Genomic DNA, 19,639 nt, shown 5'->3' on the forward strand with positions numbered 1-19,639 from the left:
CTAAATGGAGAAAAACTGAAGGCATTCCCTCTAAAATCTGGAACAAGACAGGGATGCCCTCTCTCACCACTTCTATTCAACATAGTTCTTGAAACACTAGCCAGAGCGATTAGACAGATGAAAGAAATTAAAGGCATAAATATAGGGTTTTTTAATACCTATTTTTTAAATTAATTTATTTTTATGTGGTGCTGAGGATCGAACCCAGGGCCTCACACGTGCTAGGTGAGTACTCTACCACTGAACCCCAGCCCCTGGTTTCATGATTTTTAAGAGGTTGGTTTTTGAGTTGTAGTTCATTTATTATTTCATTTATTTTCTGATAAAATATTCAGCACTATTGATTTTTATGTATATATGAGTTTGTAAAGATGAACCCAACTACTATGTATAACTATAAAGCTCTAATTTAAAAAAATAAAATTCCAATGGAAGTGGTGTTGGCTTCTTAAAAAAATGTTTAGCACTGTCAGTTTTCCTCTGATCAATCATTATTTTAAATATTATTTTTAGAAATATCATGTTGTTTTCTATTTTATCTGAGTTGTTTCATAGAAATTTAAAAAAATTCTAGAAGAAAGGGCATTTTGATTCTTATTTAAAATTCCTAGTGTCAGCCAGGCACAGTGTTGTACACGTGTAATCCCAGTGATTCAGGAGGCTGAGACAGAAGAATTTCAGCAAGATCTTGTCTCAAAATAAGAAATAAAAAGTGTTAGAAATGTAGCTCAGTGATAAAGCACCCCAGGGTTCCATCCCAAGTGCTCCCTTATCCCCCCAAATACTGAAAGTACACTGTGGTTAGAAACCATCAATCTTTTTTTTTTTTTGGGGGGGTGGTGGTGGTACTGGATATTGAACCCAGGGGTGCTCTGACACTGAGCTACATCCCATTCTTTTCATTTTAATTTTGAGACAGGACTTCATTCAGGGTCTTGCTAAGTGGCTGAGGCTGACCTCAAACTTGAAATCCTCTGCCTCAGTTTCCTAAATTACTGAGTTTACAGGTATGTGTTACTGTGCCTGGCCCATTGATCACACTTAATGAAACTTAATGATATCTTTTGGCACCTAAGATATATTTTGTCATATTCCATTTAGGAAGACATTGTATTCTGGGTATAGAATTTGATAAAATCCGTAATACCTATGTTATTGATTGTTCAACTAAATTTTCTCCTTATTTTTTGCCTACTTGATCTATTTTGAAATTAAAGTCTTCTGTTACTAATGTCTATCTATAAATCTTTTCATCTTTTGTAGATTTTCCTTCACAGAGATGGTTTCTATGATATTTGGTGCATAAATATCCACCAAATCTGCATTGTAAAATCTGTATTTAAAAAAGGATTTTCTTTGCTTCTTTTTATGTTTTGGGACTTGAACCCTATTTTCTCTGTAATCAAGTTCTTATTGATTTATTCTGGGTGTGGGGGATGGATAATATAAGGCAAAAGAGGAGGGGCATCTTTTGGAAATTGGGTTTGAAGGGGGAAAGAAGTATAAAGAAAAAAACTTAAGAAGAGTTCTGTTAGGAATAAGAAAGACCAAAATGATAGGTAATACAACCTCATCAGGAATTTGTGGAGAACTTAATTAGTCTCTCTTTGGTTCTATTATTTTCAGGATCAACCTGTTAAATTTTTGGCTAGTTTGTCATTTGGTCACTTGATCTAACTAGGAGAGCAGAACAATGGCTTTCCCTTGTTCATTTCTTTCAAGTCTGTCACTTTTACTGACAATGAGTTTGTTATTTTTATTAATAGTGCTGCTGGGCAAAGGTTTTTCCACACTGAGCTCCAAAGCAAGTCAAACTGTTGGTTTTCATAGGCAGTCCTACCCAGGTAGAACTAGTTTAAGCATAGGGAGGAGGATGGGAGTAGTCTCTAGCAAGAACATCACAAACTCATACTTTGTTATCAGAAGTTCAGCAATTTTTTTATGAAAAAAATGATTCTTAATTTATTGTTCATTTTCATGTGATTTCCAGAGCCCTGAAATGGGGGTTTTGACCAGTTTTATAATTGTTAGGGAGAGGATTTACTAACATCTAAATAAAATCTGTCATACTTGGAAATTCTGCCCCTTTTTATTTACTGTTATTATATGTAGTTTGGGACATTTTTGAAGGGTATTGTAAAGGCATGTATATAATCAATATACATGAATTTAAAATATTGCCTTTTTACAATTATTACATATAGTTAGGATCATCTATATACTATAGACCGGGGCCAAATCTGGCCTGTTGTCTGTTTTTTGTAAATTAAGTTTTATTGTAACACAGTAATTTTCATTCATTTATATGTTGTCTATGGCTGCTTTTATACTACAATAGCAGGGTTGAGTAGTTTCTAAAAAATCTACATGCCTGAAGAGCCTAAAGCATTTACTATTTGCCATTTCACACACAAAAAATTGCCTACCTTTGCTTGAAGTTCTTATTATCATTGTAAATAATACCACTACTATTACCATAAATAACACTTAAGATATTATTGTAAATAAATAACAAGTGTTTTTAATCTCATGTTTATTTCTTCTCAGTAACCCTTGTGACAAGCTAGATATTTAAATTTTCATCTATTAGATTTCAGAAAATAGATTGTATTAAAGAAGTGGAAATTAGATCATAATTATAGATCATATTTTTTAAATTTATTTTTTTGTTGTAGATGAACACAATATCTTTATTTATTTTAATGTGGTGCCGAGGATCAAACCCAGAGCCTCGCATGTGTGAGGCAAGCACTCTACCACTGAGCTGTAATCCCAGCCCCATAGATAATATATTATAGATAATTATAGGTGATATAAATTATACTTCAAATATATATTCTAAAGTTAATATTCATTTAAGGTGATTTAATCCCATAATTTACCAACAGAATACAAATAAGATATATTATAATAAATTCATTTTGGCTTACAATAATATCCATTATATTTTTTTACATTCACTTCTGCCTTCATTATACTGCTCTTGCATGAATTAACGTGAAGTATTAGCTATGAGAAAAATGTATATTTTTCCTTGACATTTTGAAATATTCTTGCTTAACTCTTAGTTTGCACTAAGCAGGAAATAGTCAAAGTACTGAACACTAAATACTTCCCTTTAAGGAGTAACTATTCAGCTTAACATATCTTACCTGTTAGAAGAGCTTTTCAGTATTTTTTGTTGAATACTATGCCTGTGGATTGAACCAAAGGAAGGACGATTATCTTGAAATGAGTCTTCCCCTTGAGATGCTAAAGATAGGCCAACAAAAGCTTCATTTAGCATATCCCCTCTGTCCAAGGGCCCCAGGAGTTCTGTTAAAAAATAATTAATGTATAAGTAAAATACAATATAATTTCTGCTTAATACCATCATAAGTAAGATTACAGAAAAACTGTAACATATCTCACTGAAACTTTTTCTTTAGTTTTTTTACTGTATGGCACACAATGAAAATCTTGTAGCCCAAGTCCCTTTGTGACTTCTGTTATTTTTACATTGTCTTTAGCCAAAAGAGTTTGATAACAGAATGATGGATGCTTCCAAGTTCGGATTTTTAAAAATTGATTTGTACTGCTTATTTCATAGTGTTTTTGTGTGAACTTTATTAATCAAATATTCTTTTTTGTTTTATTAGCCAATTGCTGACTATTTTACTTTCTTGAAATATTATAACAAATGAATTATTTTACTCTTTTACAGAGCATACAATTTGAAAAGGAAAGGAAAATAACTTTTCCAATATTTACTTCCAGTTAGCATTATTTATCTTTTGCAGTACTGGGAATGGAACACAAGGCCTTACACATGTTAGGAAAGCACTCTACCACTGAGTTATACTTACATCTACCCCTTAATTAGCATTTTAAAGTACATAAAAAGATGTATATTCCAACATCATAAAGATGTATAAAAATGTATAGAGAAAATTTTCCAATTTTGAGGGGGGATATTTAAAAAAATTGTTTGACATGCATGAGATTGAAGCAGTAATGAAAAGTCTCAAAAAAGAAAAGCCAAAGACTGAAAGGATTCACTGCCAAATTTTACCAGACCTTAATAACTATCAGTCATGCTTCTCAAACTATTCCATGAAGCAGAAAAGAATGCTTCCAAATGCATTCTACAAAACCAGTATAGCACTGATATCAATACCAGACAAGAGCACAATAAAAAAAGAAAGTTATAGACTAATATCCTTGATGAACACTGATGCAAAAGTCTTCTATAAAATACTTATTAAACCGAATTCAACAACATATTAAAAAGATTATACACCATGATCAAATTGGTTTCATTCCACAGATGAAAGAATGGCTCAACATAAGGAAATAAATAAACATAATACACCCAGAAGTAGAATCAAGGATAAAAATCATGATTATTTCAATATATACAGAAAAAAAACCTTTGACAAAACTCAACACACCTCCATGATAAAAGCCCTGAAGAAACTAGGTATGGGAGGGTTTTTATGGGAGGATTTTACTCAACATAATAAAGGCTGTATACAGAAGAACATAGCCAACATCATGCTGAATGAGGAAAAACTGAAATTGTTTCCTCTAAGATCAGGAATGATAAAAGGATGTTCACTCATACCACTCCGATTCAATTTTAGCCATAACAATTAGATAAGAGAAATAAAAGGGATACAAATAACAAAGGAAGAAGTCAAACAATCCCTATTTGCAGATGACATGATCCTGTACTTAAGACTCTCAAGACTCTACTAGAAGACTTTTAGATCTGATAAACAAAGTCAGCAATGTAGCAAGATACACAACTAATAAAAAAAATCAATAACTTTTCCAAACACCAATAATGAACTGAGGAAGAAATTAGGAAAACTCCATTCACAACACCTTCAGAAAAAATAAAATAACTAGGAATAAACTTAACCAAGGATGTTAAAGACCTCTACAATGAAAATTATAAAACATTGAAGATGGTAATTGAAGAGGACGGAAAAACCTTCAATATTCATGAATCAGCAGAATTAATATTGTAAAAGTGGCAATATTACCATTTCGGTGGCGGTCCCCTTCAAAATGACAATAATATTCTTCATTTTGTCAAATGCCTTTGTGTGTATGAATTGAGATGATGGTGCAGTTTTTGTCCTCCTTTCTGTTAATTTGGTATATTATACTAAATGATTTTCATATGTTAAGCCACCCTTGATTTACAGGAATAAATCCTATGTGATCATAGTGTATAATCTTTTTACTGTATTGCTGAATTGAGTTTGGCAGTATTTCATTAAGGCTTTTTGCATCAATATTCATCAGAGGTATTGGTCTGTAGATTTGTCTGATGTTGGTGTTAGGGTAATGCTTACCTTATATAAGGAGTTCAGGAAGTTCTTGCCTCAAGTTTTTAGAAATGTTTGAGGACTGGTTTTATTTCTGTAAATTTTTGGTACAGTTTTCCATGAAGCCATCTGGGTCCAGGGCTTTGTTGTTGCTGGAAAGTTTTGGTTGCTGATTCAATCCTCTTACTGGTTATAGGTCTGCTTGTATCTATGTCTTCAAGATCCAGTCTTGGTGGGTTGTATATTTATAGAACTTAGTACATTTATCTAAGTTTAAAATTGTTTTTGGCATGCAGTTGTTTGATACAATCTTACAATCCTTTTATGTATTTAGTATTGGTTATAAGATATGCATTTTCATTTCTGATTTCAATGGTGTCTGCTGTTTTTTTTCTTAATCTAATTGTTTGTCATTATTGTTGATATTTTTGAAAAACCAACTCAAGTTTCACTGATGTTTTTTCTATATAATATACCTCTGTTTTGATCTTTATTCTTTCTTTGTTAGCTTTGAGTTTAATTTGGTTGTTGTTTTGTTGTTATTTTCCATTTTCCTATTGTATAAAGTTGGGTTCTTGAGATTTTTCTTTTTAATGTAAACACTTACATTCTTAAATTCTCTCTTATCACTACTTTTACTACAACCCATACATTCAGATATGTTTGTTTTCACTTTCATTTGTATCAAGATATTTTCTAATTTCCTTTGTGATTTCTTCTTTGACACATTGTTGGCTGGTTGCTTAATTTTCAGATATTTGTAGAATCTCCAGTTTTCCAATATTGACTTCTGGTTTTATCCCACTGTGATCAGAAAACTTCTGATTTGAATTTTTTAAATATTTTTTTTAGTTGTATTTGGACACAATACCTTTATTTTGTTTATTTTTTATTTTTATGTGGTGCTGAAGATCGAACCAGGGCCTCGCACATGCTATGTGAGTGATCTACCACTGAGCCACAACACCAGCCCTGATTTGAATCTTTTAACATTTGTTAAAAGACTGATTTTGGGCTGGGGATGTGGCTCAAGTTGTTACGTGCTTGCCTGGCATGCGCGGGGCACTGGGTTTGATCCTCAGCACCACATAAAAATAAAAATAATGATGTTGTGTCCACCAAAAACTAAAAAAAAAAAAAAGACTGATTTTAGGGTTGGGGATGTAATTCAGTGGTATAGCATCTGGCTACCATGCACTAGGCTCTGGGTTTAATTCCTAGTACTGAGAGGGAAAAAAAAGTGTTCTTATTGTATCCTGAAGTCCAGGAGAATGTTTCATGTGCACTTGATAAGAATCCATATTCTGCAGTTTGGGGGTGAGCATTCTGTATATGTCTGCCATGCCTAATAAGTCTATGGTGGTGCTGAAGTCCTCTATTCCCACATTGCTCTTCTGTGTGTAGTTCCACCCATTATTGAAAATTTGACAGAAGTAATGAACTACCTAGAATTTTACTTTGTTTTCCTTGAAAAAATATTTTAGACTGGTAGTCCATGTATCAAATTCAGTTTGCAAATAGTTGACAGTATCTAAAATAGTTGATAGTATCTAAAAATCATTTCAAATTATTTGCCAACACTTAAAATTGGTATATTTCACATAAAACATCAGAGTTTTGACTTCTTTTTGAAAAATCAGAAGGCTTGGCAGCATTTCGCCTCTATTTCTTAGGAATAGCAATCTGCTGAACTAGAATGGATGCCACCCACTTTAGTGGGTTAGGTGTGTCCCACTTAATCAAAGTTCAAATCAAATCCTATTATTTCCATGACAGCAAGGATAAGTATCTGTTTGATTTATCATCAGGCTTATACTCCCAAATGCATTTGAATTTGCATATAGCATCTCTAATTCTCATAATGACCCTGTAAGGTAGGTATCATTACCCCATTTACAGAATAGGGTCATCAAACTAAAGCTCATAAGCCAAATACAGCCCTCCATCTTGTTTTGTATGGCTCATGACCTAAGAGTAGTTTTAACATTTTCAAATAGTTAGAAAAAAGATACATTCTTTGATGTGAAACTTACATTAAGTCAAAATTTCATTGTCCAAAAAAGCTTTCTGGGACATAGCCACACCAGTTTATAGTACAAAATCAGCCTTAGACAATATGTAACAATGTCAGAATTAAGAATGACTTGCAAAACTTAAAATACTCACTGCCTGGCCCTTCATAAAGATTGCTGCACCCTGCTTTAAAACAAATTGTAGGGCTGGGGTTGTGGCTCAGTGGTAGAGCACTTGTCTTGCATGTGTGAGGCGTAGGTTTGATCCTCAGCACCACATTAAAAAACAAATAAATAAAGTTATAAAAAAAAATGGAAAGCTCTTCCTGCTCCTTTTTCTTTAATCTTTTTTCCTTTTCTTGTCTCTTGCACTAAAATTTCTTTTTTTTCTATACATGCTTCTTCAGACCTAGGATAGAACTCCTTATCAAATTTCATTTCACAGCAAGAAGAAAAACAGTGACAAATTCAAGGCGACAGGGTATGATCTCTGTTTTTAACTGTGATCTTGGACAAGTCATTTTATCTCTCTGAGCTTCTATTTCCTTATTTGTTCAACAAAAGTGGTAAGTTAGATTATCTCTAAAATAATTCTCACTTTGAATTCACTTTGAAGTAGACAGAAAAGAAAGAAGAGATAAGCTGGATGAATAAAAATATAAAAGAGAAAGGCTAAAAAATGATTGGGGGACTCCTGGATGCTAGGTAGGTAAAATAGAATAATTGTCACCTCTATTGAGTTAGGCCATTTACATATATTATCTCTAATTCTCATAATGACCCTGTAAGGTAGGTATCATTACCCCATTTGCAGATACAGAAACTGAGGGTCAAAGAGGTTAATTAGCTTGCTCTAAACCAATATCTATTAAATGGCAAAAGAATCAAGGTCATACCTGAAATGTCTGGCATAATGCCAGTGCTATTTCATTTCAACAAACTGCCTGAGTCACAAGAAGTGAGCTAAGAGAACTTATTGCTCTTATACATTTGTCTTCTGAAACAAATCGCACTATTTCTCTGGTGATCTTATATATTATTCTTTAAATCTAATCTATTCTTTTGTTGGCTTTGTGCCTTCAAAGGAGATATCTTTTCCAGTGTAAAATCTCCAAAGGATTTTCAGGGTAAAACACATTTCAAGATGTGCAATCACATGGAAGAATGAAAATCTTTTACAAAATTGTTTGTTAAACTGACAGCTCTACTTAACAGAAGCCATTAAAACATTTACAAAGTAGCAGCTGCTTGTGTTAAAAATATAGCTTTTTTTGGAAGCACAAAAATAAACAAGTTGATAAGTACAAGATAAGCCATTTCATGGTTTCTTTGTGTACTTTGCACAATATATAGAAAATTCTGATATTTGCAGAGCAATTATACTATACAGCCTTTTAAGTTAAAAGGACACAAGACTAAGAAAGAACTGTTTACAAGAATTTTTCATTCTGATCTGTTAAACAGTTTAGGAAGCCCCAAACATAATCTTTTAAGAAGTGTTAGGCTTTTGGTGTGTGTTGTTTTGTTTTTAAAATAAGCTTTGCTCCTAGAAGATAGTTATACATGAATGAATCTCTATTGAGCTGGGTTGAGTTCTATATAGTCCTAGGATTTCAGCCAAGGTACTTATGAAAATAATTACAAGTTGTGAAAAATAGACCAAGAGAGAAAAACCAATATATGTAAACAAAAATGCTTAAAAGTAACTGAACATTTGTATTTCATGCCTTAATCTTCAAATTTGACATTTTATATATAAACTTAGTTTCTCTTTCCTTTCTTTCTTTTTTGCCCCAAAGATAGAGTCTTGCTGTGTTACCCTGGCTGGCCTCAAACTAAAGATCTTCCTGTCTCAGACTTGCAACTAGCTAGCATTATAGGCACACGCCACTATGCTGGCCTGATTTTGTCTTTATTTCAAAATATTAGTTATTAAAAGTTACTCGTTGGTGTGGTGGCACAAGCCTGTAATTCCAGTGACTAGGGAGGCTGAGATAAGAGAATCATGAGTTCACAGCCAGCCTCAGCAGCTGTGAGGCCCTAAGCAACTAAATGAGACCCTGTATGTAAATAAAATACAAAATAGGATTGGAGATGTGGCTCAGTGGTCAAGTAACCCTGAGTTCAATCCCCAGTACCAAAAAAAAAAAAAAGTTACCCAATAATGGAGATTTTTATTAATTATCTAAAATGAGATCAGTGATGTACTTAAATGGAAGTAATTGCTATTTCTTTGGGGAAATGTAAATGTATTGAGATTAAAGTATTTTATAGGAATTTCATTACTGTTACCATGTATTGATTAAGTGGAGTTTTAGTGTTCATGTTATCAAAGTACATCGTAGGAAAAAGATATTTGAACTAGTCTATTCCAAAGCAACCTAATAGGGAAATAAATCTTATTAAACAAGATCAGATTTCATTTCTCATTGCTTATTTTAGGTCTGAAAACAAAGTAGATATCAAGAATGCTGTATTTCAATGATAATCAGTTGATTTTCTACAGTGCAAATATAGTGGTAAAATACTAGTTCTCATTATTTTGTTTCTGTGTATTCCTTCAAAAATATATGGCGATTTTATAGTTAAATATGACAGAGATAGGACTGTAAAACTGAAGACTTGGTTAAGTGACCTAGTATTTCAATTTAAAGGATTTTAAAATGTGCTATGGCATTTTACTTGCTAATACTGAAGAGGTTTCATAATGATATTCATAACTGAGAATGGTCTGCAGCACAATATTTCATAGGTGAATTTTGAAATTTTCCTCAAATTTTAATACCCAGGAACAGTTTAAGAACCATTGAGCAATTTGAATTTTATAGGTTTGGTAGAATTTCCCTGTCAGACTACCTATGCCAGGAGTTTTATTGTGAGGGAAGCACTTTAATTTTTCTGGTTTCTTCTAAGATAATCTGTCACTTAAGACTTAATGCTTCTCTAGGTAAATTGTATTTTTCTTAGAAATTATCCATTCCATCTAAGTCTTCAAATTTACTTGCATTGAGTTATATGGTTTCTTATGATACTTTCTTTCCTTTGTTTTGATGATTATTCTTCTTTTATTAATAATTTTGTATATTTGTACCTCCTCACTCTTCCCCCCTTTGGTGTTAGTGATTTATTTTGATGATTTCCCCCCATATAACCAAATTTGTTTTTTCCCTAATGTTTAGAAATTCAATAGAAATTATGGCATTAATTCTGCTTTTTAAAAATTCAATCTTCTTTTTTGTTGGGTGGCTTCTTTGATGTTATTTCACAGCCTTTAAAATATGACTCTTGAATTTCGTTTTTGTTTAAATTGTTTAAAAGCATTAAATGTTATACATTTTCCTCTTATGACCAAAAGCTTTGGACATAATTTCCATTCTTATTTTCAAGAAATTCTGCAGTTTAACTTAAAAATTAATCAGTAGCATGTTTGAAAGTTTCTGAGTAACAAGCTTTTAAATTCCATTGTTATTTTCCTTTTATTGCTTTCAAGTCAGAGTACATTTTTTTGCATTATTTCTATTCTTTGAAGTTTATTGATGTTTGCTGAATTTTCATTATAGCTTAGGATATGGCCAATTTTTCCTGAATGTTTCCATGAGCACTTAGAATAAGGCATTATCTCCCTTTTCAGAGTTTATTAGAGATCTGAAAGATCTCACTGATTAAGTGTTCTGTATCCACCCTACTTTGTTTACTTGATCTTTTTATAATTGAGACAGGTATATTAAAGTCTCCTTTTAGTTCTATTTCTCCTTGGGTATCTTCTAAGTTCTTCAAAACTGTTGCTACTGTTGAAGTTTTCAAAAATGTTACATCATCATTACAGCTTTTAGCATTAAGTATCTGAATTCTGCCTTACTCAGATACCAAGACTGTGACCTCTTATTTGTCTGCATCTTTATACTTTTTATTTTTAACCTTTCTGAATCAATCTCTCCTTTTTCCTTTCCTCCCCACCGCCCATAATATATCTTATATGCAGTATAGTGAATTTTTTTGTTATCTTGTCTGGACACTTTTTAATAAATGAGTTAAGCACATTTACATTTGTTGATATGATCTTTATAACTGGCCTTAGACTTGCCATATCGTTTCATAATTGTACAGTCTTCCCTTGGTTGGTTCCGGAGCTCCCATGCATCCAAAATCTGTGGATGCTCAAGTTCCTTACATAAAATGGTCTAGTATTTGCATATAACCTATGCACATCTTATCATATCCTTTAAATCATTTCTAAATTATAATACAATGTAAATTCTGTATAAATAGTTTTTAATACTTAAATGTTTAGCAAGTAATGACAAGGGGAAAAAAGTCTATACATGTTAAGTACAATTTTTTTCCCTAAATATTTTAAATCCACTGTTGGTTGAATCCATGGATGTGGAACCTGTGTGTATGGAAGGCTGACTGTATACATATACATACAATCTGTTTATGTTGTTTGCCTTATGTTCACATAAAATTTTTTAATACTTAAGGTTTATATTTATTCCAATAGTTACATTTGTGTCTATACTTTTAAATAATCCCTATGCACCTATCATTTCTAGGAAAGCAATGCCTGTTGGTTCCCTACTGTGAACAATACTGAAACTGGCTGTTTCAGTATTTTTTACTTCCAGCCAGCACCTGCAGGGCAATTATTGTATTTACTCCACTTTTATTTCAACTTCTTATTCTCCCCACTTTTTTGACAGTGTTGCATCACTGTCCCCTTTTAAGTGTTCATTAAAGTATATTCACATTGTTGTGAAACAGATCTATAGAACATTTACATCTTGCAAAACTGAAACTCTCCCCATGAAATATGAATTCTTCTTCTGTACTCCCCCTAAGTCCTTGACAACTACCTTTCTATTTTGTTTCTATGATTTTGACTATTTTATATGAGTGAAATCACAGTTTGTGCTTTTATGGCTAGCATCATCATATAGTTTTTAAAAATATTTTTTAGTTGTAGTTGGACACAATACCTTTATTTATTAATTTTTATGTGGTGCTGAGGATCAAACCCAGTGCCTCGCACATACTAGGCCAGTACTCTACCACTGAGCCACAACCCCAGCCCCATCATATAGTTTTATAGGTAGAACACTTAATATGTTCACCACTATTCATTATGTAAACGTCTGTAGTCATTTCGGTTGTTTGAATCTCATTTTCTAGATTTCCCAAAAACAACTTATGTTTTTCTTTGAATATCTTAAATATATTACTATGTTATGTTCTATCATAAAGTGTTGCTGTCAAAAAGTGATCTAATATTTTTTTCTTTTATAAGGACTTGGACTTTTTGTATGAATATTCAAATGGATTTTATTTGAATATATCTTGATGTTGGCCAACTTGGGCTGATGCTTCCAGAAATGTGATACAACTTTTCATTAGTATTATAAAGTTTTTTTTTTCAATTTTAGGAAATTTTTATTTTAAAAGTTTATTTTTTTATTTTTAAGTACTTTTTCCATTATACTGTTTTGGTTTTTCTTCTTTAGGAATTCTTATTATATATGTATGTTGGATCTTCTTTGACTATTATCTTTCTCCAAGATTTTTTGAATGTTTTTTTTCTCCAGTTATGATTTTTTGTTTCCTCCTCTAAATTACCTCATTCCCGAGTTTCTATAATCCTGATTTATGTTACTCTTTCATAACTTCTATCTATCATTATGTGATTGTTATGTACGATTTAAGGTTGTTTTAAAGTATTAGGGTCAATTGTCATCTATTTGTGGGCATGACTCTCGGAGTCCTTTCACTGATCTTTATTCTGTTATTGAAAGTAACTTTGTAATTTTATTGTAATCCTTTACTTTTGTTCATTTTATGGTAAACTAGTTTTTCTATACTTAGAAGAGGGAAGGGTAGACCAAGAGAGCCTAAAAAACTTTATAGGCCCAGAACTCCTGAGTATATTATGTTCATCAAGTAGTCATAAATATAGTCTTCTGTTTTACTCCCTTTAATTTCTGTGTTCTTTTTTCCTTTCCCTGTTGTTCCTCTTATGGTTAATTTGGGCTCTACTCCCAACTACTTCTCCATAGTTTGAAATTTACCTAGAAAGAATATTTTGGTTTGTTAGTTTTAAACATCCATAGGGGACAGAATCTCAAACATTCCACTAGCTCTCTACCTCTCCTCAGTTCCTTTAATCTATATATTTAGAATCTACAAAGTCCCTTCCAGCTTCTGTGGCTATTCTGAGAATAACTTTCCAGTTGGTACTTTAATTCTCCATCTCTCAAAACCAAAAAAGTTCCCTTACCTCCCTACTTCTCCCATAAAATTTGTATGTCCCTGCTTTCATGCTCTGTATTCATACTGAAAATTAAGATCAAGTGAATTTTTCATAGGAGGTTTTGGCCCTCCCTAAGGATACTTGCATTATTGTTTCACGAGTATCCTACTCCAGCCTAACTCCCTATCTGCCACTGTCTTTGGAGAGTGTGACTGGGTGCTTGAAGTAAGAGCCCACTGGGGCTCACTTCCTCCTCTCCCCTTTCTGTTTCAGTGAAAAAAGAGAGTTCTATATTTCACAGGTGGCCCAGAACGCTATTCTTTCCCTATGCCCTCAAGGTGTGCCTCGCACTTAATACTGTCTGTTTACTCTGCCAGACTAGAGTGGAGCTCAACAGGGTCTTCTTTGCCAGCTGTCCATGCCTGTTTCCTTGGCTGTGGTTTAACTGAATAAGTAGGTAAGGACACTGGGAATAGTGGTCACCCTTTCATGTATATCACTAATTAGTTTACCAAATATTTGATTGTCTAAAAAGAGTTACAGTTATTCCTGCCATTTAACTTGTGCTTCATTAAATTTCTTCATGTTGATATTTAAAACACTGCACAGAAATCACATTGCATCAACACATACGTTGGGTCTTCTCAATCAAGTTTCAGTGGACCTTGTAGCTGTTGGTGATTCATGCCATCCACTTATATTTGGGGGCTTATGAAAAATATGTTGCTACTAAGTTTGGTTATAGATTCTGTCCACAAGTTTTGGGGTTCACTATTCTAGTTGCTCTTTTCATTATGAGGGATTTCAGGGAGATTCAAATACAATGATGTCATCTTATCAAAATACTTGGGCAACACTAATTTTATTAAAAATGTAATAGCCTAAGTACCTGCCAATAGGATATTGGTTAAACAAATTATATATGTATGTATACATATACATACACATATATGAAACTGAATAATATAGCTATAAAAAGAGAAGAGGTCAGTCTATATATACTGATATATAGCTTTCAAAAATTTTTGTTAAAAATTTTTAAAAGGTAGTTTCTAAGAAATAAAGAACAATCTTTTTTCATTTGTTCTTTTTAGATATACATTATAGTACAATGTATTTTCAGATATTATACGTGGAGCATAACTTATTCTAATGAGGATCCTATTCTTGTGGAGTTACTCTGGTCATGTATTCATATATAAGGATAGGAAAGTTGGGGCTGGGATTATAGGTCAGTGGTAGAGAGCTTGTCTACTATGTATGAGGCACTGTGTTCAATCTTCAGCACCACATAAAAATAAATAAAGGTTAAAAAAATGACTAAAGGGGCTGGGGTTGTGGCTCAGTGGTAGAGTGCTCACCTACCATACACAAGGCACTGGGTTCTATCCTCAGCACCAGATAAATGTAAAATAAAGATGTTGTGTCCATCTAAAACTTAAGAATAAATATTAAAAAAAAGACTAAAAAAAGGTAAACTTTTTTTAAAAAAGGGTAGAAATGTATGTCTGATTAATTCTACTGTCTTTTCTATTCCCATCTCCCCTCCCTTCCCCTTTGTCTAATCTGATGAACTTCTATTCTCCTCTCTACCCTTCCTTGTTGTGGGTTAGCATCCACATATCGGAGAACATTTGGCCTTTGGTTTTCTGGGATTGGCTTATTTAATTTAGCACGACAGTCTCCAGTTCCAAATATTTACTGGCAAATGCCATAATTTCATTCTTTATGGTGAGTAATACTCCATTGTGTGTATGTACCACATTTTCTTTATCCATTTATCTACTGATGAGCTTGGAGGTTAGCTTAGTTATTGTGACTTGAGCTGCTATAAACTGATGTGACTGCATCACTGCAGTATGCTGATTTTAAGGCTTTTATGTATAAGCTTGAGGAGTGGGATAACTGGGTCAAATGGTGGTTCTGTTCCAAGTTTCCTAAGGAATCTCCCTACTGCTTTCTAGAGTGGTTGCACCAATTTGCAGTCCCATCAGCAATGAATGAGTGAACCTTTTCCCCTACATCCTTACCAACATTTATTATTACTTGTATTCTTTTTTTTAAATTTATTTCTTTAGTTGTTGATAGACCTTTATTTGTTTATTTATTTATTTATATATGGTGCTAAGAATTGAAGCAAAGTGCCTCACACATGCTGGGCAAGTGCTCTACCACTGAGCTACAACACAAAATTCCTTTGTGTAAAACTAATTTATTAAAATTTAAAATAAAATAAAAACATTTATTTTATACAAGTTTAAAACTTATCTACAATAAGTTATTTAGAAAATAGCCAAATTTAATTGCTTTTTCCCCCTAAAAATATATAAGCATGGGAAAATTTTTAATGGAATAGATGTTACCACATATTTTATACTAAAAACAGATGTTTTCTCCTTAAAACTACTATAATAAAAATGTACTAGAAGGACATTGAATCAAATTCACCTAGGAGAAATATTTTAAATGGCACTCTGTTATGGTTTAGTCAGGTGGTATACCCCAAAAGCTCATGTGTGAGACAATATAAGTACATTTAGAGGTGAAATGATCTGGTTATGAGAGCCTAACCTAATCAGTGTATTGAAACACTTGAATGGATTAACTAAGAGGTAATGATATGCAGGTAGGATATGGCTTGAGGAGGTGGGTCACTTAGGGTTGCTTTTGGGGTGTATATTTTGTCCTAGGTGAACGGAGCTCTCTGCTTCCTGATGCCATGCTCTCAGCTGCTTTCATCTGCCATTCCCTTGACCCAAACATATTTCTTGCTTTTAATTATTTACTCTGGCAATTAGTAGGGTTTTTTTAACCTATCAAATACTTTAAAAGATCAGTTGCTTGGTGATATGCTTTTCCTTTAAGAGCATAGGTATAGTCCAAAAAACAACAACAAAAAAAAAAATGTGTTAGGAGTGGCCAAACTATGGTCAGGCCAAATGTAGCCTGCTGCCTTTTTGTTCTGTAACCTATGAGCTGAAAATGAATTATATATTTTTAATGACTGGAAAAAGGTCAAAAGAAGAATATTTTATTACATGTCAACATTGCATGAAATGTCTATTTGTGTCCATAAATAAAGTTTTCTTGGAACTCAATCTTGATTTATTTATATATATATATATATATATGCATATATATATATATATAAATATATATAAATGTCTATAACTGCTTTTGCACTAAAAGGGCAGATTTGAGTAGGTGTGACAAATTATCTGTCTCATAGATCCTGAAATATTTACTGTCAATCCCTATACAAAAAAAAATGCTTATTTGTGCTTCAAAATATTTAATGAACTTAGAAAATCTTGGTCCATTAGGATTCTTAGTTTTACATCTTCTCCCCAAATTTTATCTTGGTTCTAACAGAATGATGAAAGAAACAATTAGCTTGATCCTTAATTAGTTAACTTTTTCATTTTCATTTATGACTTAGGTACATTCTTGAGATCAACAAAGTATTTGAAATAGCTTTCTTTCTCTTGAACTGAAATCTTAACAGCTGTCATCTTAGGGTAAAAAAGGAAGACTAACATATCATTTTGTGCTGGGCCACATAATTAATGGACCAGTGCACACATTGATGCACACATAGATGAAAAGTGACTGAAATTTGAACTATTAGCTTTCCCTTTCTTGTTTCTTCAAAACTAGTTTGGGCTTTAAACATCAACTCACAGGTGTTTATCTTTTCTTACTTGTCAGATAAATAGGCTTCCTGAGACATAGTTTTGTGGTTTGGTCTACCTCAAAAAGAAAAACTCAAGAATCTCACAGTAAAACCGAAAGAAAAAAACTAGACTACCTAATATACTTTAAAGTTGCCTCAATGTGCATGTCCTTCAGAAATGAAAAATTATAAGTGTCACTATTAAACACTAAGATATTGAGCAGCTGCCACAGAATAATCTTTACTTGAAAGTCTGAGAATTGACCAGAATTCAGTTTGGTATTCATAGTAAAAGGATTAAAATCTTTAATACTCGCCTAAAAAACTAGACTGGTGAATTATTACCTTATTGAAATTTAGACAATAAAAAATAGTTTCTTCCAAGAATTGCTTTTTATCAAGGAAGAAGGTGTTTATGGGGGATTTTCATTGACTACATTATACCTCTCTATAGACTTCTGAAGTTTTTTAATGAGTTCTTCTTAGTTTTAATAAGAATGATTAGGATCAAATCATCTTATATTCAGGAAGGAATATTTAAACTACTAAGAAGTCAGTAAACTAATATTTGTTTTCATTCCTTATTTCAGTTCAAAATCATATGGTTTATAGAAAAATATGTGAATGTTTCTGCACTTACTGCTTTAAAGTAAAATTAGGCATTTCTCATAAAATACAGCATGCTTTAAAACAGATCGTTCAATAACTCTTTATAAAGATAGTAAAGGTCTCTAGTGAAGTTTGTATTAGTATCCATTTAAATTCGATGTATGGTGTTAATAGTATGTTTTAAAATACTGCTTTAAAATCTGCTACAAAAATTAATAAAAATGATTTTCTATGTCCTCAATCTGAAATAGCTGCAGAACTATAAAGAAGATTGAATTAGCTAATTGTGGTGCTTAAATACACAATTTATATGTATGCAGAGAATCATAAATCTTCTCTGCATTGCTCTTTAGTATTAGGGTTTGTTATTTCAGTTTTTTTCCAGATGGATGCTTTTATGAGCCAAAACATAGGAGCATTTTCTGAATTTACCCCTAGGCATTAAGGCAAAAGGAGTATTATAACCTGACTTGTTTAAAACATCACTATGCTACTTTGAATGACAGTTTACAATTTACAACTAGGGTGTGTCTAATAAAGTCACTGAAGCAGACATAAGCATAGGTTCCACCTTCTACACACTCCTGGCCTGTCAATCATGCCTCCCAAATGCTTTGTTGCACAGGCATGCCAATAACTCAAACCACACTTTACCAGTTTTGTGCCCAAAGGCTTTTAAAAGGCTACGCAACCATATCGATGTTTGAAAACTCTAGATTAAAGTTGAAGTTCTTGAGTAGAGACTTATTTCATCTAAGAGAGTAAAACATCCATGTATTTGCTTAAAGTAATTGATATAATATATTATAGGATAACAATTATAATTTGAATAATTTAACAAAATTATTAAAACTTCAGTTCTTTTTTTTTTTAAAGAGAGAGAGGGAGGGAGAGAGAATTTTAATATTTATTTTTTTAGTTTTCGGCAGATACAACATCTTTGTTTGTATGTGGTGCTGAGGATCGAACCCGGGCCGCAATCATGGCAGACAAGTGTGCTACCGCTTGAGCCACATCCCCAGCCCCAGTTTTTCAGTTCTTGTTTTGCCTTATTTCCAATATACTATATAATAACTTTTACAAATCTAGAAAATGTTACTATGAATGCTTTAAAAGTATACAAAATGATCAGTGGTTTAACACATTTATGCACACTAATATGTAGTAAAAGCAAAACAAACAACAAAAAACTTATGGCTATGCTGGCTGCACACCTTCTCTCTGCTTCCCCAAATATGGTATCCTTAGTAATTTTTTCTTGTTTAACTATGTTTTATCTGTGTATTTTCAAACATACATGTAGTAATTTAACTTAAATTAGTTTCAAGTTTTAAATTAAAGGCATTGATTTTAGTGATACAAGCAGGGTTGAAGCCAATATCTGTTTTAGTACTTTGAAGTTTAAAAAAAAAAAAAAGGTTCCCATTATAGCAGATTTCAAGGCTGGACAGGTAGTTTTGGGGAGTTAACTTTTTACATACCTTTTGGTTTAGGGAATAGCCAGTAAGAAAGTGGGAGATCAGGGAGCAGCAGCAGAGGGGTGAATATGAGGTGGCTGATTACATCTATGACCCTGAACAGCTATATGAAATTTTTAGCCAAAATGGATAATATGCATATGTCTTAGAGGGAAATGGTATCTCCAGCTTGGACATGCATGTAATTCCCATGACTGTTGTCTACTGCTTGGAACACTAAAAGGTGTATTTAGTCTAAGTCTTTTTAGGTTTCTTTGTCTATAGTCTGTTTCAGCTATTGATTGTGCTTTCTGAAATTACCCAGTGGAGCA

The 19,639-nt window shown here is 32.6% G+C and overlaps 1 protein-coding gene across 15 annotated transcripts in view; it reads right to left on the reverse strand.

Annotated features, from left to right (window-relative positions):
* Wdpcp (WD repeat containing planar cell polarity effector) overlaps positions 1–19,639 on the reverse strand; it is a 521,998-nt gene that overhangs the window by 62,216 nt on the left and 440,143 nt on the right. For all 15 annotated transcript variants that reach the window (XR_011704348.1, XM_071601637.1, XM_071601635.1 and 12 more), the window contains one exon: positions 3,153–3,315. Coding sequence is in view for 14 of the 15 variants with exons in the window: in XM_071601637.1 (XP_071457738.1) it covers positions 3,153–3,315 (163 nt within the window). In the remaining variant the exon portion in view is untranslated. The remainder of the gene's footprint in view (positions 1–3,152; positions 3,316–19,639) is intronic.

The sequence above is a fragment of the Marmota flaviventris genome, chromosome 14, assembly GCF_047511675.1.
Source record: "Marmota flaviventris isolate mMarFla1 chromosome 14, mMarFla1.hap1, whole genome shotgun sequence".
Classification (NCBI taxonomy): domain Eukaryota; kingdom Metazoa; phylum Chordata; class Mammalia; order Rodentia; family Sciuridae; genus Marmota; species Marmota flaviventris.